Source organism: Sinohyriopsis cumingii, chromosome 11 (genome assembly GCF_028554795.1).
Source record: "Sinohyriopsis cumingii isolate HCF-2022 chromosome 11, ASM2855479v2, whole genome shotgun sequence".
Lineage (NCBI taxonomy): Eukaryota > Metazoa > Mollusca > Bivalvia > Unionida > Unionidae > Sinohyriopsis > Sinohyriopsis cumingii.
This window is the reverse complement of record NC_142971.1, coordinates 55,588,344-55,614,939: the sequence shown is the minus strand read 5'-3', so window position 1 is coordinate 55,614,939 and position 26,596 is coordinate 55,588,344. Positions and strand designations below refer to the sequence as shown.

General features: G+C 35.9%; 2 protein-coding genes across 4 annotated transcripts in view; one reads left to right on the top strand and one right to left on the bottom strand.

The window, feature by feature from the left end:
* The first annotated feature begins 866 nt into the window (after nucleotides 1-866).
* LOC149788490 (proton-coupled folate transporter-like) lies at nucleotides 867-17,953 on the top strand. Its single transcript, XM_089974490.1, has 4 exons — nucleotides 867-2,623; nucleotides 9,639-9,722; nucleotides 14,765-14,921; nucleotides 17,529-17,953. The coding sequence occupies exons 1-4, from the start codon at nucleotides 1,492-1,494 to the stop codon at nucleotides 17,593-17,595; spliced, it is 1,440 nt and encodes a 479-aa protein (XP_089830616.1). The 5' UTR covers nucleotides 867-1,491; the 3' UTR covers nucleotides 17,596-17,953.
* A 1,215-nt stretch (nucleotides 17,954-19,168) lies between these two features.
* Nucleotides 19,169-26,596, bottom strand: part of LOC149788489 (UBX domain-containing protein 7-like) — a 75,283-nt gene continuing 67,855 nt past the window's right edge. For all 3 annotated transcript variants that reach the window (XM_089974487.1, XM_089974488.1, XM_089974489.1), the window contains one exon: nucleotides 19,169-25,339. Coding sequence is in view for 1 of the 3 variants with exons in the window: in XM_089974489.1 (XP_089830615.1) it covers nucleotides 25,274-25,339 (66 nt within the window). In the remaining 2 variants the exon portion in view is untranslated. The remainder of the gene's footprint in view (nucleotides 25,340-26,596) is intronic.

Genomic DNA, 26,596 nt, shown 5'->3' with positions numbered 1-26,596 from the left:
CAAAATATTGTCTAAATGTTAATGTTTGATTGTTTTTCTTAAGTTTGCAGATGGAAACAAAGTTTATATCTGCGAAGATTTGAGAAAGAAATGGGTGTTCTAAGTAATAGAAAATGAGGTGATAATGCTTACGTCACGATTAAGGAAGTTCATACTGGAATTTGATGTCCATTCTGAAAATTTAAAGTTTTGTACACACCATATACAAACGGAAGATATTTTCTTTTCCCACATTAATACCGGATATAATTCATCGTGTAATAAAACAACAACAACAAACCAACAACATGATTTTTAGGCAACCGGCGAATTAAAATATATTTGTACCAAAACATGAATTATATCTGAAAAGTATTATTAAGTGCAGAACTTCAGTGCTTAGAAGGTTCTTCTGTAATAAGCCCATGAAATTCATATGTAGCATTCTCTTCACTGATGGGCTGAAATTTTGGGAGTTTTCCTTTTCCAGCCGTCTGGAACATTTTATTATCTGTTATAGTAAATTACATGTTTTTCAAGTCTGTCAACTTTTGACGTTATCTAACCATAAAGCAAATCCTATTCTACGAATGTATCACATCAGATTTATCATTGTTGTCAAGGCAGTAAATGGAAATAACTTCAAAGAGACGCGATCGGCGTAGAGTCAAATTTCTTCAGCAAAAATCATTTGCATATCTGACAGATGGTGAAGTTTCCATTTATCTGTTCTAGCTCAGAAAATACTCATTTTCTTACTTCCGGCTGCTCACAAAGTAGTCGTTTATCTTGCTGCCGGCTGCTCACAAAGTAGTCGTTTATCTTGCTTCCGGCTGCTCACAAAGTAGTCGTTTATCTTGCTGCCGGTTGCTCACAAAGTAGTCGTTTATCTTGCTTCCAGCTGCTCACAAAGTACTCGTTTATTTTGATGTCGGCTGCTCACAAAGTAATCGTTTTCTTGCTGCCGGCTGCTCACAAAGTACTCATTTATCTTGCTTCATTTTAATTTATGTAACCACATAAACCAATATGTCGCATGACATAAAGGGAAATTTCGTCTTTGCATATGTGAAAATATAAGGATATACTTTTACATGGTGAAACTGTAGCAAACGGAAGTTCTGAAGGAAGTTGATCTCGACACAATGAATTAATATTATGCGTTTTTTTGCACACCAGATTCAAACGGAAGAAAATACTTACCATAAAAAGATAGGGAAATTAAACAAAGTATGAAGTCACTGAACATTGTTTAGACTGTGATTGATCAGAAGAAAAAGGTCATACAGCTATACTGAGCAAGATCTTCGGAAAGTGTTGAGAAAATTACTTTCAGTAGATAAACGTAGAGGCGTCTTGCTGATTTTCACAGAACTGAAGACACGAAACTAAAACTTGGACTTAAAACGAAGACGTGTATTCAGACTGTCTAAAAATGTGCACATAAAGATGGATGCAAATGGTTGATCATGCATGTAATGTGAACTAAAACTGCAGAAACATTTTGGTTCAATGATAAATCAGCAGATGGCTAAAAATGAATCGGACAAGCTGATACCTAAAGGAGGTACAGAAATTAAAACATGGCACCGATACCTACCTATTGTAGCAATTGTTCTTTTGTATAAGGGTGCAGACGAAATGTACCTCTCTACAAGTAAACAGTACATATATTATTGGTTTAAGCAATCCGTCGCAAGAAGAAACGTTACATTCAACGGGAGCAATATTTCGACTAATACAAATTGCCCGGGAGATGAAAATGTAACAAAAGATGCTGAAAACGAGGCTCAGGCCAATGCATCGAATTGGGAACTTTACTTGGTTGTTATGAAGTATTCAATAACTCTATTTACGTTACCCATTTATGGTTCTCTGTCCGATTATATTGGACGAAAATTTATAATCATTCTACCAATATTTGGATATTTCTTACAGGCATCCATAGCCGCTATAATTATTTATTTTGAATTGGATATTTCATACTTTCTGATTGCACATGCTTTAGATGGACTTTTGGGGACTAGTTTGACACAAAGCGTGGCCACATACTCTTTCACTGCAGATATTACACCGGTGGGAAATTCAAGAACCGTTGGTATGGCCTTTATGGAATCTTTGAAAGGAACTGGAAAATTTGTAAGTTCCACCGGAACAGGTTACTTCATAAAGCGTTATGGATATTTCCATCCAACTCTAACTTCCGCGGGAATGTGCCTTCTTGCTTCTGTTGTTGGCATGGTTTGGTTCTCTGAGACTCGAGAAACACAGAAAGAACGTAGTACATCTGTACTCACTTTATACAAAAACGTCACTGATTTTTACACCAGTGCAAAGAAAGGCCAAGACAGATCCACCTTTTGGCTATGCTTGATCGTGTTCATTATGGTTTTACTGCCTTTGATGGCCAGAAGTGGACTTGTGACCCTCCTGCAATTGGGATCTCCCTTCTGCTGGCCGTCTTTGACCATTGGATGGTATGATTCAGCGTTGACACTCGCGAACTTTATCATCGGTCTGTTTATTATCAAGCCACTGCTGAACTGCTTCTCCCATGGAACAACAGGGATCCTGGCTTTACTCAGTTCCATTGGTTTCTATATACTGACAGCGCTGGCAAAGGACAATATCATGCTATTTGTAGGTATGTGTCAATTTAATTGGAAAAATATTAAGTTTTATAGTTTTAGCGGTTGTTTTGTTTTTTACTTAACGGTGAGAATTTCAACATTTCCAATATAAAAACAAATAGCGAAGAAAACAATCAGAAACTTCAGTCGCTATTTGCTTACTTTTTTCTTAAGAATCTGAAAAATTGCTTGGTATTGACGTTAGCCTGCTGTGCGAAGAATGGAATAGAAAGATTATCCACTTTGGTCTTAGTTCTAACAGCTTTTGTTGGGCTTTGTTTAAGACTTTGCCAATGTGCCACAATATTATTTCTTGGGCTTTGTTTAAGACTTTGCCAATGTGCCACAATAGTATTCGTGGGCTTTGTTTAAGACTTTGCCAATGTGCCACAATATTATTCGTGGGCTTTGTTTAAGACTTTGCCAATGTGCCACAATAGCATTCGTGGGCTTTGTTTAAGACTTTGCCAATGTGCCACAATATTATTCGTGGGCTTTGTTTAAGACTTTGCCAATGTGCCACAATAGTATTCGTGGGCTTTCTTTAAGACTTTGCCAATGTGCCACAATAGTATTCGTGGGCTTTCTTTAAGACTTTGCCAATGTGCCACAATAGTATTCGTGGGCTTTCTTTAAGACTTTGCCAATGTGCCACAATAGTATTCTTGGGCTTTCTTTAAGACTTTGCCAATGTGCCACAATAGTATTCGTGGGCTTTATTTAAGACTTTGCTAATGTGCCACAATATTATTCGTGGGCTTTGTTTAAGACTTTGCCAATGTGCCACAATAGTATTCGTGGGCTTTCTTTAAGACTTTGCCAATGTGCCACAGTATTATTCGTGGGCTTTGTTTAAGACTTTGTCAATGTGCCACAATAGTATTCGTGGGCTTTCTTTAAGACTTTGCCAATGTGCCACAATAGTATTCGTGGGCTTTGTTTAAGACTTTGCCAATGTGCCACAATAGTATTCGTGGGCTTTGTTTAAGACTTTGTCAATGTGCCACAATAGTATTCGTGGGCTTTCTTTAAGACTTTGCCAATGTGCCACAACATTATTCGTGGGCTTTGTTTAAGACTTTGCCAATGTGCCACAATATTATTAATGAGCTTTGTTTAAGACTTTGCCAATGTGCCACAATATTATTCGTGGGCTTTGTTTAAGACTTTGCCAATGTGCCACAATATTATTCGTGGGCTTTGTTTAAGACTTTGCCAATGTGCCACAATAGTATTCGTAGGCTTTCTTTAAGACTTTGCCAATGTGCCACAATAGTATTCGTGGGTTTTGTTTAAGACTTTGCCAATGTGCCGCAATAGTATTCGTGGGCTTTGTTTAAGAGTTTGCCAATGTGCCACAATATTATTCGTGGGCTTTCTTGAAGCTTTGCCAATGTGGCACAATAGTATTCGCTCGCAACATTCGTTGAAGGTTTGATATTTTTCCGACTGGGTGTCTCTCATGTGCGGTATGTGTATTGTATAAGAATAATATGTTTACTTAAAGGTCACCGGCCATACTCCAACATTTTCCTGTTTATATCAGATTTGCATTACATGATTAAAAATAGCTATACTCGCACAAAAAGAACAAAAGAATTATGAAGTGTAAAGAAGAAATAATTTCATTACTCGAAATAGAAGTATACAATGATGTTACTTCCCCCTTAGTTACGATTTCCCACCTATAGAGGACGCAACCGGAAATGACGCACATTTATCCTTATAAGACGAAGAACATGCTTCTTGTTGTCGAAAAATAAAACACTATAAACTGTGGATAGAGAATATTTAGACGAAACTAATGAAAACTAATTTACTGTTCAGCCTTATATCGGTATGCGTGCACGACGCACTAGATTGTGTCGCTTTCAAAACTGTTCCATTGTTTCAATTTATTTTGAAAATTCCCGTTAATACAAGTAAAAAGAATAAATGCTGGCTTCCCTATGTCGGCAGACTTTATATAAGAAAAAGATAAAAGAAACTGGCACACTTAAAGAATCCAAAGGAACCAAACTTTACTTCCTTTCGTCGGCTGACTTCAGAAGAAAAATTCGGCACACTAAAAAGATACCAGTCAAGTTTCCGGGGTTGGTTTGCATTGTAGTAAAATAACCTATGTATTTGATATCCTGTCGGTAAGTTTAAACAATGAGTTTATTGCTCCCTGCCAGTTGTGTTGACCACTCGGGCTTCTATTTGTTTGCCATATGTAGTCATAATTGATGTTTGCAGGGCAAATAGTATACACAATAATAACTTGCTTTAATAATATTTTTGTAACAGATGCTAGCAAAAAGAGTATCATTTCCACTCGCATTGAATGTATTTTAAAATAATGATTTTTTTTAATTTTATTTGCGAGATACTGACTTATAGTTAACCTGGATACAATACAATCTGGGTCAGTTTGCAATAAGTAACTTATCATGCGTAAATGACAGGTGCCTTCAAGCAATCGGGTGATACTTTCGTCTCATTTGCGATTTTGTTATTTGACATAAGTGATACACACTACGCTAAGGCTGCATACGCAAGCCGGTATCCGCTACATATACGGAGTTCGTGGATATATATTTTTTTAAAAATAATTTTCGCATGATGAAGAAAGAAGGAATATATGATAACAATTTTATTTTCAAACATGTGTATGTTTATCAATTTATTTTGTACCATGTGTGTGTGTGTGGGGGGGGACACAAATTAAACACAAAATTATTTCCTTTCTAATTTGTACGGAATAATGGAGCTAATATGATTGACGATATTGACCAGTAATGACAGGCTTTCAATTTACGCGTGCAAACACTAAGACAACTTGAAAAATAAAAACAAACAATAAAATTAACTGGTAAGAGCTTCATATTGCAGCAACTAAATACTGACAAAATGCTCAACATTAATCTCTCTCTCTCTCTCTCTCTCTCTCTCTCTCTCATGTGTAATCTAGTATGCATTGTATGCAACTGTTACAACGTGAAGCCTAAAATTAAGTATATTTGTTATAATATCTCATGTGCACTACCCTTAGCAAAATGTATACGTATTATGTAGAATATTATCTGTTACGTATTTTTGTTTTATAAATGATTATTGATAATTTGACCGGTAGACTTAAACTGAGAATGTCGTTGTGCAGATGCATATATTTTTAGCATAAAACATCTATGTAAATATTTTAATTAGAACAAGCAAGATATGTCAGTTTGTTTTTTCTCTCATAAATATGTACGTTACGAAGTATGATTATTTTCTTTCAAAGAATATCAAAATAGTTTGGTTAAATTTAGTTATTTTTCCCTAAAACCTATCTTGCATAGCATCTACTTTTTTGTTGAAGAAAAAGAACGTACAAACTATTGTTAAGTTTGGCCGAATTGTATTTCGAGTTGGGCCGAATTGTCTTTGGGCCAAATTCACTATAATCTGGCATAAATGATACAACTTTCCCATCCCTCCCCTATTCGATCACGCAGATTAAATACACTTTTTTCCTGGTAAACATGGTTTTTCGGAAAAAGAAAGAACGCTTTTTCCCATCATCACTCTTTTGGTTACATCCGCATGCAAAACAGTGCACCATATTTGCTGTACAAAAGCACGATCGTACGCTATATCACACAGACATGTACGTGGGGAAATTAAGCACTTGAATGGCTAGGTTGAATAGAAGGGATAAATGTACTCATATCCGGTCTTGGCACGCAGAAACTACCGAGTTTTAAGTGTAATTAAACAATTTTATGGTGCGCATATATAACCAATGCGTTTTGTTTATAGCTATAATAATATCACACGTTTGTACACTATAGGTGGCCAGTGACCTTTAAGAGATAACAAATGTTTCTATTTTGTAGTATTACGACTAAATGGTCTTAAAATAATTAATAGGAAAGAGTGAGAAACAATAAGCTTTGTAAAAATCAACAAATAATTTATTTCCCACGAATGCAATGTTAAAATGTAAAAAAAAGAACCCCAAATAATCCTAGAATTAAAGTCACATGTCCAAATGATTCAAGTTCTGAACAAACTTTAGTGGAAATCCAAATTAAATCCAAAATTGAAAGGGTTGATGTGTTTGTGGTGGCCCATATAATGGTGATGTACCAACTACACGGATCACAATAATACAAACACATATCCATTTTTGAAATTTCACTATACTTTCAAGTCTGTTTCCAGGAATGTTATTTTTGAAGAACACTTCGTATTTCCAGTGAATAATATTCTGAATGAATACAATTCCAGCCCAAATGAAATACTGGACACAGCAATAATAGCATTGGTTCTGCTAAGATCTTAAAGCTAGAATGACTAATGTTTAAATAAACAAGATTTATTTTTAACCTATGACGTAAAAAGAGACCCCGGATAATGGTCAAAAGTGCATTGTCGTAGATGGATCTTAGTTAAAATTGGAAACTCCATCACCAAAATCACAACCATCGTTCAAAATAAAATGTTGTTTACAAAGTTGTCACTGATTTTGGACAATGTTAGCAACTAGATACAATGTTACGATACCCACAACATATAATAAAATAAAAAAATAAAAAAACTAGCTAACAAATAGTGCAAATTAAATATGCATACAATTGGTGCCTTAACCAATGAATCAAGACTCTTTAAATGGATTGATACAAAGGATATTCGAGTTTTTCTTCCATAACATCTTTTATGCTTCTTCAATGAGCGTGTATGATGCATTCGAACCAACAAAGACCTCAATTTATCGATAGTGAAAGAGTATATTTTTTTCTATATATTTAGGCAATCAGTAGCACTCAACATTTTGTACATGAACCGCCTCAGCATTGTTTCAATACAATATTCACAACTCGACTAATATATTTCTCATTTTGTTTATATAAAAACATTGCTATAAAAACAGTGCAAGCACAGCACTGGAGAAAATCAATACTGAGCTATTGATTTATGGTAATACAAGACTGTCTGTATTAAGTAGATTCACTGTGCTGGCGGAAACGAAAATCACAGATACTTACAAACACAAATAAAAACAATCTTTACAAAACTGGTTTTCGATCGAAAACACATTAGCTCGCAGTGTGTGGACGTGTTTATTGATAGGTACCATATGCCAGCCTGTCTGAATACACTCTGTGGAATTTCGTTTCCACAATCACAACAGTTATTACTCAAGTAGTATGAAAGTATAGAGTTTTACCCTTTTGGGGAAACTTTTGGGCTCACGGACATCCGAATGAGAATCTACTTCCGTGACTGGCTCACTCATGTAACGTGTGTTTTTGCATCCCGCGTTCAAAATTAAAAGTGACCAACAGGTATCGATTGCGTTGGGGATAATTATATCATTTGGGTCGAGGCGAGGACTGGTATCTGTGGGCTCAAAGGGTAACAAAAAAGGTAAAACCGCCAGTTTGATAATATTATCTCAGTTTTAAAGAATTACCTCGAGAATTTGATACATTTAAAAAGAATAATGTATTTTTTCAAATTGTGTTTACCTTTCTATATTTAGAGGAAATTTATTTTTCGATAAGCTAGATGTGCTTTCCTCGTGGTAAAGGGAGACAAAAGAAGGTATCCCATGACCTGACCAGAAATTACCTTATATTTCTTTGGTATGATCTTTGGGTAAAGTTTCCCAGCATCTTTTCCTCCGTCTTTTGTTTCGTGGTGGATACTTTATTTGGGCGGGGTGTGTGTCTTGTTTTATCTTTTGTTTCATATGGTAGATACTTATTTTGGCTGGAGGGTTTTGTCTTCCTTTGTCTTTTGTTTCGTGGTGGACACAATATTTGGCTGTAGGGGATTGTCTTACTGGGGTTTTGGCAAAGGCTTTGACTTTGCCATATTTTGCTTACCAGCTTTTGTTCTATACCCTATATAGGCCGCATTGTGATGGTGTGCTATTGAATCCTATACATACATACATACATACATACATACATACATGTGGATTTGGGGATGTAGAGTGGGTTAGGTACATCCTACTGCATGCCGCAAGAGGCGACTAATAAATAGTATTTTGTCCTGTGATGCATCACATGATAATGTTCTAGTGAGAAGGCCTTGAACATTTTAAAAGTGTGTGGTTTATATAATAATTCGACTGTGCATTTTAATTATTTTACCCTTTTTTCTTTCTTTTGTTTTCCTTCTTTCCTTTATAATTATTTTGTATTGCGTCTTGGGATACCTAAACAAACTCTGCACTGAAAAGCCATGGTTATGTTTATGTGCCGATAAACCGGTGCATGCATGCCATGAAGTTACCACATACAGTTACAACAAAATAACATGACCTACCAATTAACTCTTTCAGCTGTTGCCGTAAGGATACCCATATCATAGAGTTCAAAATATAACATGTACCAATTAACTCTTTCAGCCATTGTAGTGGGGATACCCATTGTTATACACAGTTACAACAAAATGACATGACCTACCAATTATCTCTTTCAGCTTTGCAGTAAGGATATCCATGTCATAGAGTTCAAAATATAACATGATGTACCAATTAACTCTTTCAGCCGTTGTAGTGGGGATATCCGTTGTTATACACAGTTGCAACAAAATAGCATGGCCTACCAATTAACTCATTCAGATGCCACAGTGAGATACCCATGTTATACACAGTTACAACACAATAACATGACCTACCAATTAACTCTTTCAGCTGTCGCAGTGGGATACCCATGTTATACAGTTTGAACAACAACAAAAAACATGGCCTACCATTTAACTCTTTCAGTTGTCGCAGTGGGGATACCTATGTTACCCGGGTAGAACAATTTAGCATGGCCTACCAATTAACTCTGTCAGCTGTCACCGTGGGGATACCCATGTTATACACAGTTACAAAAAATAATATGACCTACCAATTATCTCTTTCAGCTGTCGCAGTGGGATACTCATGTTATGCAGTTAGAACAAAATAACATGGCCTACCAATTAACTCTTTCAGCTGTCGCCGTGGTGATACCCATGTTACCCAGTTACAACAAAATAACATGGCCTACCAATTAACTCTTTCAGCTGTCGCAGTGGGGATACCCATGCTAATGCCACTCCCAATAGTAAGAGGGATAGCATCTCACAAGGCGGGTCCTGAAAAGCAAGGTACGTCTAAAATCTACCTGGCGGAGTCTTTTTCGCCTTAAAGCTGCATATCTTCAAATATCGCTATCTCTACACAAATGTTTGAGCAACTTACAAATAAGTATATACCTTACATTAATGCGTATTTGGTAATAGTTAATTTATTTAAAAAAATTAAAGTCCATCGCCATAGTTAAATCTTACTACTACGTGACTTGCACACTCGACCAAAGGAAGACTGATTGCACTTTTTAAATGTGACAAAGGTAAGTGACGAACCTAGTTAATATACGTGTGGAATACACAGATTTGCGACTGTGAAGATGTACATGGCTGGAAAAGTCTTGTATTTGAAGCCTGGACACAAGAAGTGGCCGATTACGCCAAAGACATCGTGTGGGACTGGTGAAAGAAAGAAAAACAGTAATTATGTTGTTTGATAGGTGACCATGTTTTTATTACACTGTCAAAAATGAAATGTATAAAATGTCTTGTGTCATTTAAGGAATCTCAAAATTCCAAACACAACTTGAAAGTTATGGCTCCATCCTCGGTCCTCAAAGTGACTGACGAATAGTAAGAAAGTCACTATTAGCAGGCACTGTTTCTTCTCCTTCACGTGCACATGGCTGGACCCAATGGTTCCGGCAAAATATAATTTGTCAAATCCCTTTAGTTTGATCGTTTTTTTTTTTTTTTTTACACCATATTGTGTGATGCTACAACGAGTGACGATCGGCTTACGCGCTACTCAGAGAAAGTCAATGAAAATCCACGAAGGCGATGCGATCAAACCTGACTTCAATCAAACACATCTTGTCATCTTTGATGACATGTTCAAAGAAGACATTATAATTTGGTTCACAAGTAAAGAACATCATGAGTACTCAAAGTTTAGTTCAGCGAAGAAATGCACGTAGCACTATTAGTCTTAATGTTCATTGGGTGGTGTTGGTTAAAAGTAATGCACATAGCACTATTAGTCTTAATGTTCATTGGGTGGTGTTGGTTAAAAGTAATGCACGTAGCACTATTAGTCTTAATGTTCATTGGGTGGTGTTGGTTAAAAGTAATGCACGTAGCACTATTAGTCTTAATGTTCATTGGGTGGTGTTGGTTAAAAGTAATGCACGTAGCACTATTAGTCTTAATGTTCATTGGGTGGTGTTGGTTAAAAGTAATGCACGTAGCACTATTAGTCTTAATGTTCATTGGGTGGTGTTGGTTAAAAGTAATGCACGTAGCACTATTAGTCTTAATGTTCATTGGGTGGTGTTGGTTAAAAGTAATGCACATAGCACTATTAGTCTTAATGTTCATTGGGTGGTGTTGGTTAAAAGTAATGCACGTAGCACTATTAGTCTTAATGTTTATGGGGTGGTGTTGGTTAAAAGTAATGCACGTAGCACTATTAGTCTTAATGTTCATTGGGTGGTGTTGGTTAAAAGTCCAAGCTATGAATCTCAAGATAAACTGTCGGCCAAACAGCTAGAAACCTGATACCATTTTCAAGGTCACAATGGATGTCTGATGGATGCCGCGTTCTTTTAAGACCAACAAGACATTGGAATATGTGTAAACTTTAGGACTAACAAGACATTGGGATATGTGAGAAGTTTAGGACCAACAAGACATTGGGATATGTAGAAGTTTAGGACCAACCAGACACTGTGATATGTGTCAAGTGCAGGACCAACCTGACATTGGGATATGTGTAACATTTAGGACCAACTAGACATTGGGATATGTGTGAGGTTTAGGACCAACTAGACATTAGGATATGTGTAACATTTAGGACCAACTAGACATTGGGATATGTGTAACATTTAGGACCAACAAGACATTGGGATATGTGTGAGGTTTAGGACCAACAAGACATTGGGATATGTGTGAAGTTTAGGACCAACAAGACATTGGGATATGTGTAAAGTTTAGGACCAACAAGAAATTGGGATATGTAGAAGTTTAGGACCAACTAGACATTGGGATATGTTTCAAGTGCAGGACCAACTAGACATTGGGATATGTGTAACATATAGGACCAACAAGACATTGGGATATGTGTGAGGTTTAGGACCAACAAGACATTGGGATGTATGAAGTTTAGGACCAACCAGACATTGGGATATGTGTAACATTTATGACCAACAAGACATTGGGATATGTGTGAAGTTTAGGACCAACAAGACATTGGGATATGTAGAAGTTTAGGACCAACCAGCCATTAAGAGATGTATCAAGTTCAGGACCAACAAGACATTGGGATGTGTGTAAAGTTTCCGACCACTTAGACATTGGGACGTGTGTAAAATTTAAGACCAACAAGACATTTGGATATGTGTAAAGTTTAGAACCAGCTAGGCATTAGGATATGAGTAAAGTTTAGACCAAACTAGATAATGGGATATGTACAAAGTTTAGGACCAACTAGATATTGGGATATGTGTGAAATATATAAGCAACTAAACATTGGGATATGTGTGAAGTACATAAACAACTAGACATTGGGATACGTGTGAAGTTTATGACCAACTAGACATTGGAATATTAGTAAAGTTTAGCACCAACTAGATATTGGGATGTGATTGAAGTTTAGGACCAATAAGACACTGGGCTATGAGTAATGATTAGGACCAACTAAATATTGGGATATGTCTGAAGTATATAAGGACCAAGTAGACATTGGAATATGTATGAAGGTTAGGACCAATTAGACACTGGGATATATGTGAAGTTTAGGACCAACAAAACATTGGGATAAGTGTGAAATTTAGGACCAACAAGACATTGGGATAAGTGTGAAATTTAGGACCAACAAGATATTGGGATATGTTTGAAGCTTAGGACCAACTAGACATTTGGATATGTGTAACATTTAGGACCAAGAAGACATTGGGATATGTGTGAAGTTTAGGACCAACAAAACACTGGGATAAGTGTGAAATTTAGGACCAACAAAACATTGGGACAAGTGTGAAATTTAGGACCAAAAAGACATTGGGATATGTGTGAAGCTTAGGACCAACAAGATACTGGGATATGAGTAAAGCTTGGGACCAACTAGATTTTGGAAAATTATAAAGTTTAGGACCAACAAGACATTGGGATATGAGTAAAGCTTAGGACTAACCTGATATTGGGATATTAGTAGTAAAGTTTAGGACCAATAATACATTTTGATATGAGTAAAGTTTAGGACCAACAAGACATTGTGATATGTGTAAAGTTTAGGACCAATAAAACATTGGGATATGTGTGAAGTTTAGGACCAACTAGATATTAAGATATGTTTAAAGGACCAACTAGACATTGGAATATGAGTAAAGTTTAGGACTAACAAGACATTGGGATTATGTGTTAAGTTTAGGACCAACAAGACATTGGGGTATGTGTGAAGTTTAGGACCAACAAGACATCGGGATATGTGTAAAGTTTAGGACCAACAAGACATTGGGATTATGTGTGAAGTTTAGGATCAACAAGACATTGGGGTATGTGTGAAGTTTAGGACCAACAAGACATCGGGATATGTGTAAAGTTTAGGACCAACAAGACATTGGGATTATGTGTGAAGTTTAGGACCAGCAAGACTTTGGGATATGTGTGATGTTTAGGACCAACTAGACATTGGAATATGTGTGAAGGTTAGGACCAACAATACATTGGGATATGTGTGAAGTTTAGGACCAACAAGACTTTCGGATATGTGATATGTTTAGGACCAACTAAACATTGGAATATGTGTGAAGGTTAGGACCGATTAGACAATGGGATATATGTGAAGCTTAGGACCAACTAAACATTGGAATATGTGTGAAGGTTAGGACCGATTAGACACTGGGATATATGTGAAGCTTAGGACCAACTAGACATTGGGATATGTGTGATGGTTAGGACCAATTAGACAATGGGATATATGTGAAGTTTAGGACCAACTAGACATTGGGATATGTGTGAAATTTTTCATTATAATCCTCCCAGTTATTGAGGAAAAGTAGTGATAACAAACTTGTGGCAACTGACAGACAGACAGTGGGCCATCACATAAGCTGTTCAACCAGTACAGCGAAAACCATATATGCCAGACTAGTTAAAACTTGTAAATGCCAGACCAGACAAAACTGTCAGAATATAGGAACTATATAAAGTTCACACCATGCAAACCTTGCATTATAAACATGATCAGTACAATAAATTAAATATTAAATATCTACAAACAGTTGCTTATAACACAAACATGAATTCAGCCAGGACAATGAATTCAAGTTCTTTATAACATAACAAACATAACAGTTCCAGTACAATACAACAAACATGAATTCAATTAGCACAGTTAATTCCATTAACACAACATGAATTCAATTAGCACAGTAAATTCCAATAACACACCAAACATGAATTCAATTAGCACAGTGAATTCCAATAACACAACAAACATGAATTCAATTAGCACAGTGAATTCCAATAACACAACAAACATGAATTCAATTAGCACAGTTAATTCCATTAACACAACATGAATTCAATTAGCACAGTAAATTCCAATAACACACCAAACATGAATTCAATTAGCACAGTGAATTCCAATAATACAACAAACATGAATTCAATTAGCACAGTGAATTCCAATAATACAACAAACATGAATTCAATTAGCACAGTGAATTCCAATAATACAACAAACATGAATTCAATTAGCACAGTTAATTCCATTAACACAACATGAATTCAATTAGCACAGTAAATTCCAATAACACACCAAACATGAATTCAATTAGCACAGTGAATTCCAATAATACAACAAACATGAATTCAATTAGCACAGTGAATTCCAATAACACAACAAACATGAATTCAATTAGCACAGTGAATTCCAGAGTTTCAGTACAACTGACATAAAGATGACAAAAACAAATCACTAAATTATCCTATTGTGCTGTGAAAGTACCTATCAATCAATGCTAAATAACACCCACAGGTGCATTGTTTGCTGGTCTCATTGAGATCAAAGTGATGTGTAATGCTGTAAGCATGTCTAGCTTCAATACTTTTTATACCCACAGGTGCACTCCTAGCTGGTCTCACTGAAGCCGAGGTGGTGTGTATACTTGTCAGCACGTCCATCTTCAATACAATCTACTCCCAGTCAGTCAGTTGGATGAGGGGCTTCACCTTTATCATCATGGCTGCCACTAATGTTGTAGCATTGGTCTTCATGATGTAAGCTGTGCTTTGCTATATGTTTAAACATCTACAAATTTGACTATCTGGACCCATGGGGGGGAGGCACAGATTATCTGGATGATCAAATACAGTCAAAAAAAGAAAAACTAAATGGACATTTTCGGATTAAATGGGTCAAATGATAGCTAATATAACTAATTGGACTTTTCTGAATTAAATGGGTCAAACAGTAACTAATGGAACTAAATGGACCTTTCTGGATTAAATGATAACTAATGGAACTAAATGGACCTTTCTGGATTAAATGATAACTAATGGAACTAAATGGACATTTCTGGATTAAATGGGTCAAATAATTAATAGAATAAAATGAACATTTCTCGATTAAATGGGTCAAACAATTAATAGAACTAAATGGCCATTTCTTGATTAAATGGGTCAAATAATTAATAGAATTAAATGGACATTTCTTGATCAAATGGGTCAAACAATTAATAGAACTAAATGGACATTTCTTGATAAATGGGTCAAACAATTTAATCGAACTAAATGGACATTTATGATAAATGGGTCAAGCAATTAAAAGAACTAAATGGACATTTCTTGATCAAATGGGTCAAACAATTATATGAACTAAATGGACATTTCTTGATAAATGGGTCAAATAATTAACAGAATTAAATAGACATTTCTAGATTAAATGGGTCATTAAATAATATGTTTGAATATAAATGCAGTGGCAGCATGAGGGTTCAAGGTGCATGGGGCTTTGTTTTCTTTAGTGGTGTACATGTAAATTGTAATACACCACAGATACATGTATATTGTAATAAGCCACAGATTCATATATATTGTAATAAGGCACAGATACATGTATATTGTAATAGGCCACAGATACATGTATAATGTAATAAGCCACATATACATGTATATTGTAATTAGCCACTGATACATATATATTGTAATAAGCCACAGATACATGTATATTGTAATAGACCACAGATACATGTATATTGTAATAAGCCACAGATACATGTATATTGTAAATATGTACAATTCTTGGGGGATAGTAATCTGTATGAGTGAATAAACTAGTCTAGGCACTCACCTTTACAGATCATGCACATCTCACCTCTGTCCATGTGGGTTCTAGTCTCAGCTCAGCCAAAGTGGGTATGTGAGATAGCTTGCTTTTAGCTCCCGACGAAACGGTAGCTTCTTCCAGAGATCTTCCTCCACCAAATATATACTTGCTGCTGTGTATGGCATATCATGTGCTAACTAAAATGTCATTTAACCCACAAAATGCAATTAACCAGATAATCGGCTCATCTACAATCATTATGAAGAAACTGTCTTTAAGGGTAACTATAATTTGGATCTCTTGTAAACACAGAGAGTTATTATATGCAAGTTACCACTATAGTAGGTTTACAAGTCTTTCTTCTCTCTCTCTCAAATTCCAAAATGTCTTACTTGTAAAAAAATATGGTAGAGTTGCAGAAGCAATATCAAACATCTCCAGTTCTAAAATACCAAATCAACATTTTTTTATTCTTCAAGGTTTATGTGAATTTGTTCCAAAGACGTGTGGCAAGGTCACATTCTTTAAAATAAAGTGTATGGATATAACCTAATCCTTGATAATATACATTAATATTCATTCCATGAGCAGGAAGAAAAGTTAAATTGCTTTATGTTGGTAATGCTGTAATCATCAAATCAGTTGGGCAAAGATCTGATGTTTCATCATACATTCTTTGCCTATTCAATGGCATATAAACTTTATATAAAACTTAATGTTTTCTTTGTACAATTTACAAATTTGGTCAATACCAGTTGAAAACAAGAGAAGTTATTACAATATGAATATGTACATGTTATACAGTAAAATCAATCAAGGTGTCAGAGTTCTGTCTTAGAGTTTTTGACCTTGAATGAAAGGTTGGACTGGTGGCTGGTGACTGGACTGTCCAGTTATCACTCTTAACACATAACTGAGTGTGTGTGTGTGTGATTTGGATTTTTAACAAAGCTTTAACAATTTTTCAGTCATATCACTATGATGTCTGCAGTGTGACAGTTTATAGTGATGTCTAGCACTGGGGCATCATGCCACAGACATGTTGCATGATGTCCCACCCAGTCACATTATCCTGACAGCAGGCCAACCAGTCCTAATACTAACACTAACCTTTTAATGCTGAGCGCCAAGTGAGGCAGCTGTTAGTACCATTTTTGTAAGTCTTTGGTATGATTTGGCTGGTGATCCAACCCACAACCTCCCACATATGAGGCAGATGCTCTAACCACTAGGCCACCAGAGCGGTCATAATTGATTGACAGTTGTTAATAGCTCCATTAGCAATGAGTACATGTCTATCACTAACTCCCCTCTCTTTAACATGTCAGTATTGGGAACTCTCTTTAACATGTCAATATTTGGAGTCAAAATTACGTTTGGACTATTACGGAGAGAATACAGACAATATCTGCATATGATTTGTATTAGGTGTACAGGTATGTAGGTAGGAAAATAAAGTAGGTAGGTAGGTAGACAGACAGGAAGACAGACAGATAGATAAACAGATAGATACTATCTCATACTTGAATATGTTTTAATAAGCAGTGTAACTTTTTCAGATGGCTGTCTTGCCTCTACAAGCAAGACGAAATAACAAACGAAGTGAATGAAAGCGAAGATGACTAGCTCCACATGACGCATCTACTTTTGTTTATTTGTACCAACTGTCGTGAGTTTCATGGTTGCTACCAACAACACCTTTAAAGGTCCAAGGAATAATGTGAATACAAAAAGACTACCTTTTTTAAAGTATGAATTTACATACTTGGGAATTAACTAAAAAAAATTAACAAAGGGAATAATACACTTTATTGTAGCAGTAATAAGAAAACAGGTAAAATTTACCAAAATTAATTTTCTTTCAGAAATTTATGTACAGACAACTATTACAGATCCTTAATTTTCAGTTAAATTACAGGCAAAAATATAAAACTTTATTTCTACAACAGTTGTTAAGGTTCAAAATAAATTCACAATACAAATAGTTATGGCATTTGATATTTACAGTTGCAAATGTCTTGTGACATTGGGATGGAAATGTCGGTAAAATATGCATGTATGCACACGAAAATATCAATCCATAAGCAGGCATGCACATAGATGTCAACCCATAAAACACGTATGCACACAAAGATGTCAACCCATAAGCATGTATGCACACACTGATGTCAATCCATAGGTATGTATGCACACAAAGATGTCAACTCATAATCAGGTACGCACACAAAGATGTCAACCCATAAGCATGTATGCAAACAAAGATGTAAATCCATAAACATGTATGCACACACTGATGTCAATCCATAGGTATGTATGCACACAAAGATGTCAACTCATAATCAGGTACGCACACAAAGATGTCAACCCATAAGCATGTATGCACATAGATGTCAACCCATAAAACATGTATGCACACAAAGATGTCAACCCATAAGCATGTATGCACACAAAGATGTCAACCCAATCATAGGTATGCACATATAGATGTCAATCAACAAACATGTATGCACACAATGATTCCAAACTAAAAGCATAATTATCAAGAACCTTAATATAAATTTGTCAGATTTAAACAGACCGTATGGAATTGATAATATGTTTGTTAAAAGTACCAAACTTCTATCAAGCCTCATAGCATTTTAAAATTGATCTATAAACACTTAATTAAGGTTCATTGAGAACAAATGGCATTTCTATTTCTCCAATTCCAGGACACTGAATTTCTTCAACATTTTTGGCCAAAATAACACCTACAAACAAGAGTTTCCCATTTGCACCTTCTTTTTCTCCTCACTTCACCAATGCTTTTTTGCTTATTTACAATCTATCGGACAAGTTTTCTGTTGTGTACATTCAATTTTTCACATTAAAAAAGTATATTCTATGTATCAGTCGATCATATTGGTGTAGACACATCCTTCATCCTAGATGTGTCTACACAGAACAGTCATGTGCAAAAGAGTCTTCCCTCCGAATTTTTATTTTCCGGAATTTTTTCTGCATAAGTCAGAATGCCAAATATTTCAATACAATAAATAAATTTAAAAAGTCTGCAAGACTCAGAATGGGTTGGTGTCTTTCATGCACATCTAACACCAGATGGAGTCATTTTTTTAACACACTACCTATGCAAATATGAATTGTAATCATTCAAAATAACAATGTAACATCATTTTTAAGATCAGCATGCAGCCATTACAGAAAAAGCAATCAATTTTTATTGAACTTGTTGCTGGAGAATTGCAGATTTGCTGTTATTATACTTAACGCTGGAGTCACATGTTCACAACTGATTTCCAGTTTCCCAGTATTGAAACTCTGACTTTATACGAAAGTACTTAGAAAGAGTCATAGAATTGCTTTAGGAGCATGACAGAATCTGTACGTGACATCTTGGAACAAATCCCTCTTTCCTGGTCAAGCTCTTACATGTAGGCATAGCTGACCAATAGTAAAATGGGGGGATAAAATTCCTGTAGGCATAACTAACCAATAGTAAAATGGGGAAATAATTCCTGTAGGCATAACTAACCAATAGTAAAATGGGGATATAATTCCTGTAGGCATAAATAACCAATAGTAAAATGGGGGATATAATTCCTGTAGGCATAACTGACCAATAGTAAAATGAGGATATAATTCATGTAGGCATAACTGACCAATAGTAAAATGAGGATATAATTCATGTAGGCATAAATAACCAATAGTAAAATGAGGATATAGTTGCTGCTATTGCTAACAACAGGAACTTCCACTTTCCAAGGAAAAGAAGTTCTCCACAAAAACAAAACTAAACATATTTTTTCCAGAACATGTATACCACTGCAAACCAAAAGGTCTATATTCAGAAAGTTCAATGACACTTTCTTATAATGACATGAAATTCTAGCTATATAATCAAAATATTCATACAAACATGCCATTCAGAATTTATTTTTCATCAACAAAGGTTGCAATGGTAAACAAGTATTTTGTTGACCCTGCTCTCATCTGCATCCAATTTTTGTAAGTATCACCTCTGTTCAGGACTTTCATAAACTGTAACACAAACTTCAACTATGTGGACCTATAGTATACCAAATGTTCAGCTGAATGCAGCAAGAAATATTCAACATGTGTCAAGAACTTAACACAAAATATGAACAGTGAACACTATGAGGAACCAAGCAGTTGACACAAGCATGACAAGAATTCCTTATAAATTAGCATACAAACTTTATACCCATATTAACATTATTCTAAAATTTCAGCTGAAGGCAGTCACTGATCTAGAAGATGTGATTTGCAAAACTTTAGCAATTTTCACAATAATGAACCAAACGTTTTGCTTCAAGCAAGACGGGATCTCCCTGCAAATCAGAAGTGACACAAGCAAGACAGGATCTCCCTGCAAATCATAAGTGACACAAGCAAGACAGGATCTCCCTGTATATCATAAGTGACACAAGCAAGACAGGATCTCCCTGCAAATCACAAGTGACACAAGCAAGACAGGATCTCCCTGCAAATCATAAACAAGTGACACAAGCAATACAAGATCTCCATGCAAATCATAAGCAAGTGACACAAGCAAGACAAAATCTCCATGCAAATTATAAGTGACACAAGCAATACAAGAGCTCTACGCAAATCATAAGCAAGTGACACAAGCAAGACAAGATCTCCAAGCAATCATAAGTGACACAAGCAAGACAGGATCTCCCTGCAAATCATAAGCAGGTGACAAAAGCAAGACAGGATGTCACTGCATATCAGCATAAATGCTTAGACCTACAGTGATAAAATTCTAAACTTTCAGCTGAGTGCAGCCACTGTTGTATTAGATATTTGACTTTCCAAAATCTTTAACATACAAGAGTAACATTGTTCAACATGGTGCTTCAGCAGGTGAGACAGACAAGACATGATCTTAAGCATATCAGAGTATAAACTTTAGACCTAATGTTGTATTATCAAAGCTGTATTATCAAAGTTGTACTATCAAGGTTGTATTATCAAAGAGTTTCACTTGAATGCAGCCAGTTTTTAGATGATATGCAACTTTCAAAAACTTGAATACAAACTTTTAACATTCTTCACCATTATACTTAAGCAGAGACACTAGCAAGAGAGGAACTCCTAGTATATCACAAACACTCAAGACAGAACCTGTTAGCATAACACAAGCAAGAAAGAAACCCCTAGCATACCACAGCAAGAGAGAAAACCCTAGCATACCACAGCAGAAGAGAAACCTAAATCATACCACAGCAAGAGAGAAACCCCTAGCATACCATAACAAGAGAAAAAACCCAAGCATACCACAGCAAGAGAAAAAAAACTATCATACCACAGCAAGAGAGAAACCCCTAGCATACCACAGCAAGAGAGAAACCCCAAGCATACCACAGCAAAAGAGAAAACCCTAGCATACTAGAGAAAAGCAATACAGACACCATTAGCATACCACAGACAGGCACAACAAAAATCCCTAGCATACCACAGACAGGCATGAAAGAAGAAAGAGACCCCTAGTATAACACAGACAGGCAAGACAGAAACCCTGTGCATACCAGACAGGCAAGACAGAAACCTCTAGCATAACATAAATAAAGAGAAGCCCCTAGCATACCAGACAGGCAAGACAGAAACCCCAAGCATACCACATACTGGAAAGACAGAAACTCTGTGCATACCACAGACAGGCAAGACAGAAACATCTAACATAACACAAATAGAGAGAAGCCCCTAGCACACCAGACAGGCAAGACAGAAACCCCTAACATACCAGACAGGCAAGACAGAAATCCCTAGCATAACACAGACAGGCAATTCAGAAACCCCTAGCATATACCACAGACCAGGCAAGACAGAAATCCCTAGCATACCACAGACAGGTAAGACAGAAATCCCTAGCATACCACAGACCAGACAAAACAGAAACCCCAAGCACACCACAGCATAAATGCTAAACATATAGTGATACAATTCACTTGAATGCAGTAACTAGTGATAAAGCTATACAACATTGAAATACTGAAATGCAAAACTGAACAACGTTACTGTTTAACAGAAAAGAGACTACTAAGTCTCACCATGCTTAAGTAGTGAGAAAGAAAATATGTACAATAAATAAATGTGCAATAGGCACATACCAAAATATGTCATACAAGTTCCTCAAGGCACATGTGTGGACAGACATGACCAAATCAAGATGTTCCTTCCTAAAGCAATACAAAAATATGTCATACAAGTTCCTCAAGGCACATATGTGGACAGACATGACCAAATCAAGATGTTCCTTCCATAAGCAATGGGCACATAACAAAATATGTCATACATGCTACTCAAACACACATGTGGAGAGACAGGACCAAATCTAGATGCCCCTAACATAAACAATGGAAGCATACCAAAAGATGTGATACACATATCTTGACCAAATCAAGATGTCCCTTATGATAGCACTGACAGGACACCAAAAGATGTCATACACATCTCTTGAGGTACATTTGTGGACACATAGGACCAAATCAAGATGTCCCTGATGATAGCACTGACAGAATACAAAATTATGATAGACATCTCTTGAGGTACATGTGTAGACAGACAGGACCAAATCTAGATGTCCCTGATGACAGCACTGACAGGATACAAAATAATGTGATACAAATCTCTTGAGGTACATGCGTAGACAGACAGGACCAAATCTAGATGTCCCTGATGATAGCACTGACAGAATACAAAATAATGTGATACACATCTCTTGAGGTACATGTGTGGACAGACAGAACCAAATCTAGATGTCCATGATAATAGCACTGACAGGATACAAAATAATGTGATACAAATCTCTTGAGGTACATCTGTAGACAGACAGTACCAAATCTAGAAGTCCCTGATGATAGCATTGACAGAAAACAAAACAATGTGATACAAAGGTTCTCAAAGCACATGTGGACAGACAGAAGCAAGATGCCCCTGCTATAAGTGATGGGAGCATGCCTAAATACGTAATGTTTCTCAAAGCAAATGTATGGACAGACAGGACCAAATCAAGATGACCCTGCCAAAAGCAATTGAAGGATTTCAAAATATGTGACACAAGCTTTCTCTTTATCAGTCAATTCTGAATTTGAAGAAGAAAAAAAAATATAGAAACACCAATCCCTCAATAAGTGCTGACCCCACTTACAAATATGGAGTCAATCCTATTTTATTTGCTAGAATATACTAAAGAAATTGGTCCCTATCGGTTGAACGTGAAGAAAATCATCAGGTAAATAAAACCTTGTATATCACTCATTTTATCATCAAAAATGGTCGTTAGTGCCCCAAAATTTGAATCAACATTGTGAAATTCTTAACTTTTAATAAGTCATATATTTTCTTTAATCTTCTTTTAAAATAAATACATTGTAAATAAATAACAATATTCAAAAACTTTTCAACATTTGATAAATTAATACATACCAATTAGATATGTTTTGTCAAGTGAAATCCGTGTTTTATTTCTTTTAGTTTGATTTCAGTGCAATCATCATAAATGCAACATGTCCTTGTATTGACTGGTGAAAAATGTCAGGTTACCATCACAGTTATGTCCACAGTGAACATAATTAAATGTTGACTGTGTATTAATTTCCAACTTGCAGACATATTTGTTGTATTTGTTACATTCAACTAAAAGCAGAACTGCTTTGTATTAACATGTTAATTATGTCTTTCATGCCAAATCAAATAAAGGTGGTGGAATAAAAGAAAAGATGCATGCAGATCCAACCTGCATAATAGCTAGCAGTATTGGTCAATGTGTGTGTGTGTGTGTGTGACTTGGATTTTTAACGTAGCTTTAACAATTTTTCAGTCATATTGCTACCATGTCTGCAGTGTGGCAGTTTACAGTGATGTCTAGCACTGGGGCATCATGCCACAGACATGATGTTCCACCCAGTGATATTATCCTGACACCAAGCTGACCCGTCCTAACACTAGCCTCTTAATCCTGAGCGCCAAGCAAGGCAGCTGTTAGTACCATTTTTATTAAGTCTTTCATATGACTTGCCCAGGGATCGAAACCATGACCTCCTGCATCCGAGGCAGAACCTCTAACCACTTGGCCACTGGAGTGGTTCAGTTTTGGTCATAATTGATCAATCAAACACTATTATAAATTTGCCTACTCATAGTGAGGTAATCGACTGACTTAAGTATTTGGTGAATAAAAGGCTTTTTTTTACAGATACGGTTCGTTATGGAAAAGCAAGTTCCAAAGATTTTATTGATCTTCAAATTCATGAATTGGCACTAAGACATTTCTTAAAGGATGAAAAGTTTCACTTTTACTTGCAATGCAATCACAGGTTCAATATTTTATTAACAGAACAAAAAAGGGAACTGTGTTTCAAGACTGATGGTTGTTTCATGAAATAAATGTCTCTTGATATTAAAAGAAGTAATCTTGTTTTGAAATCAAAGAAAAACAGTGACAATATTTGTTGAAACCTCTTGAAGTAATGTTGTTAACAATCTTTGTAAGGTTGGTTATTGTGAAAATAAAAGTAATTTAAAGAAAAATGAAGGAACAAGTTCATTAGAAACAGCTATTTATAGAAAAAAAGAAGAAACAACTTCATTAGAAACAGCTATTTATAGAAAAAAGGAGGAACAAGTTCATTAGAGACAGCTATTTATAGAAAAAAAGAAACAACTTCATTAGAAACAGCTATTTATAGAAAAAAGAAGGAACAACTTCATTAGAAACAACTATTTATAGAAAAAAGAAGGAACAACTTCATTAGAAAGAGCTCTTTGTTGAGAGTTAATCTGAACATGATTATAAAATGTGTATTCAGCCATTAAACACCCCTCTTACCCCTCCAAAACCCAGGTTTTCTCAATGTCCAGCTAGGATGGCATCCCATTCTTAATTTTTCAGAGGTTCCTCTGCAACTTGCACCATCACATATAGAGCTGTCTATGTTTTTGCATTGTGCATTATCAAGAGGAAGAGCAACTTCATGACAGGAATGGGACCTATCTAGAAGTATGTCCCAATTTCAAATACTCCATCTGTAGGAAAGGGGCCTGTGTAGAAGTATGTCCCAACTTCAAGTACTCCCAACTGTAGGAAAGGGGCCTGTGTATAAGTATGTCCCAACTTCAAGTACTCCCAACTGTAGGAAAGGGGCCTGTGTATAAGTATGTCCCAACTTCAAGTACTCCCAACTGTAGGAAAGGGACCTGTGTAGAAGTATGTCCCAACTTCAAGTACTCCCATCTGTAGGAAAGGGGCCTGTGTAGAAGTATGTCCCAACTTCAAGTACTACCAACTGTCCATACATCTTCCCATCAGACTAGCAACTTTAGTACCAACATGAAAAAGTGCTTCCTGCAAACAAGTGAAATCTAGTGTGATATTTATATCTTTACTGTGTAGATGACCTAATTTGATTTCCATGCTGTTTAATGAACTTTGCATTTGTTTACAGTGTTGGAACTTTTATCTTGGAGTTACCTTCCTGCTGGAGTTGACCTTTTTGTAAAACAGTGTTAGTACAGTTACTCAGAAACAACCCTGGTCTAATGAAATTTTGCATGCATGGTTGAATGCATAGTTGTATACATCTGTGTAGTACATAGCTGCATACATCTGTGTATGCATAGCTTTATGCATCTATGTATGCAGAGTTGTATAAAGCTGTGTATACATTGTTATATGCACCTATGTATGTACAGTTGTATACATCTGTGTATGCATAGTAATATGCATCTATGTATGCATAAATGTATACATGTGCATGCATAGTTCTATACACATATGTATGCATAGTTGTATACATCTGTGTATGCATAGTAATATGCAGCTATGTATGCATAAATGTATACATGTGTATGCATGGTTCTATACATCTATGTATGCATAGTTCACCACCTGTGTATGCATCTATGTATGCATAGTTGTATATGTGTATGCAGTTGTATGCATCTGTGTATGCAGTTATATGCATATATGTATGCATAGTTGCATACATCTGTGTACACATAGCTGCATACATCCATGTATGCATAGCTATATGCATCTATGTATGCATAATTGTAAATATGTGTATGCAGTTGTATGGCTCTGCGTATGCATAGTTGTATACATGAGTATGCATAGTTATTTGCATCTATGCATTGTAGTCATATACATCTGTGTACACATAGCTGTATACATCTGTGTATGCATAGTTGTATGAATCTATGTATGCACAGTTGTATGCATTTATGTATGCATAGTTGCATACATCTGTGTACACATAGCTGAATACATCCATGTATGCATAGCTATATGCATCTATGTATGCATAATTGTAAATATCTGTGCATGCAGTTGTATGGCTCTGTGTATGCATAGTTGTATACATGTGTATGCATAGTTTTATGCATCTATGCATCATAGTCATATACATCTGTGTACACAGCTGTATACATCTGTGTGTGCATAGTTGTATGAATCTATGTATGCATAGCTGCATTCATCTGTTTATGCACAGTTATATGCATCTATGTATGCACAGGTGTACACATTCATGAATACAGCTGTTAGGATCGATATATGCATAGTTATACACATCTGTGTATGCAGTTGTATGGATCTGTATGT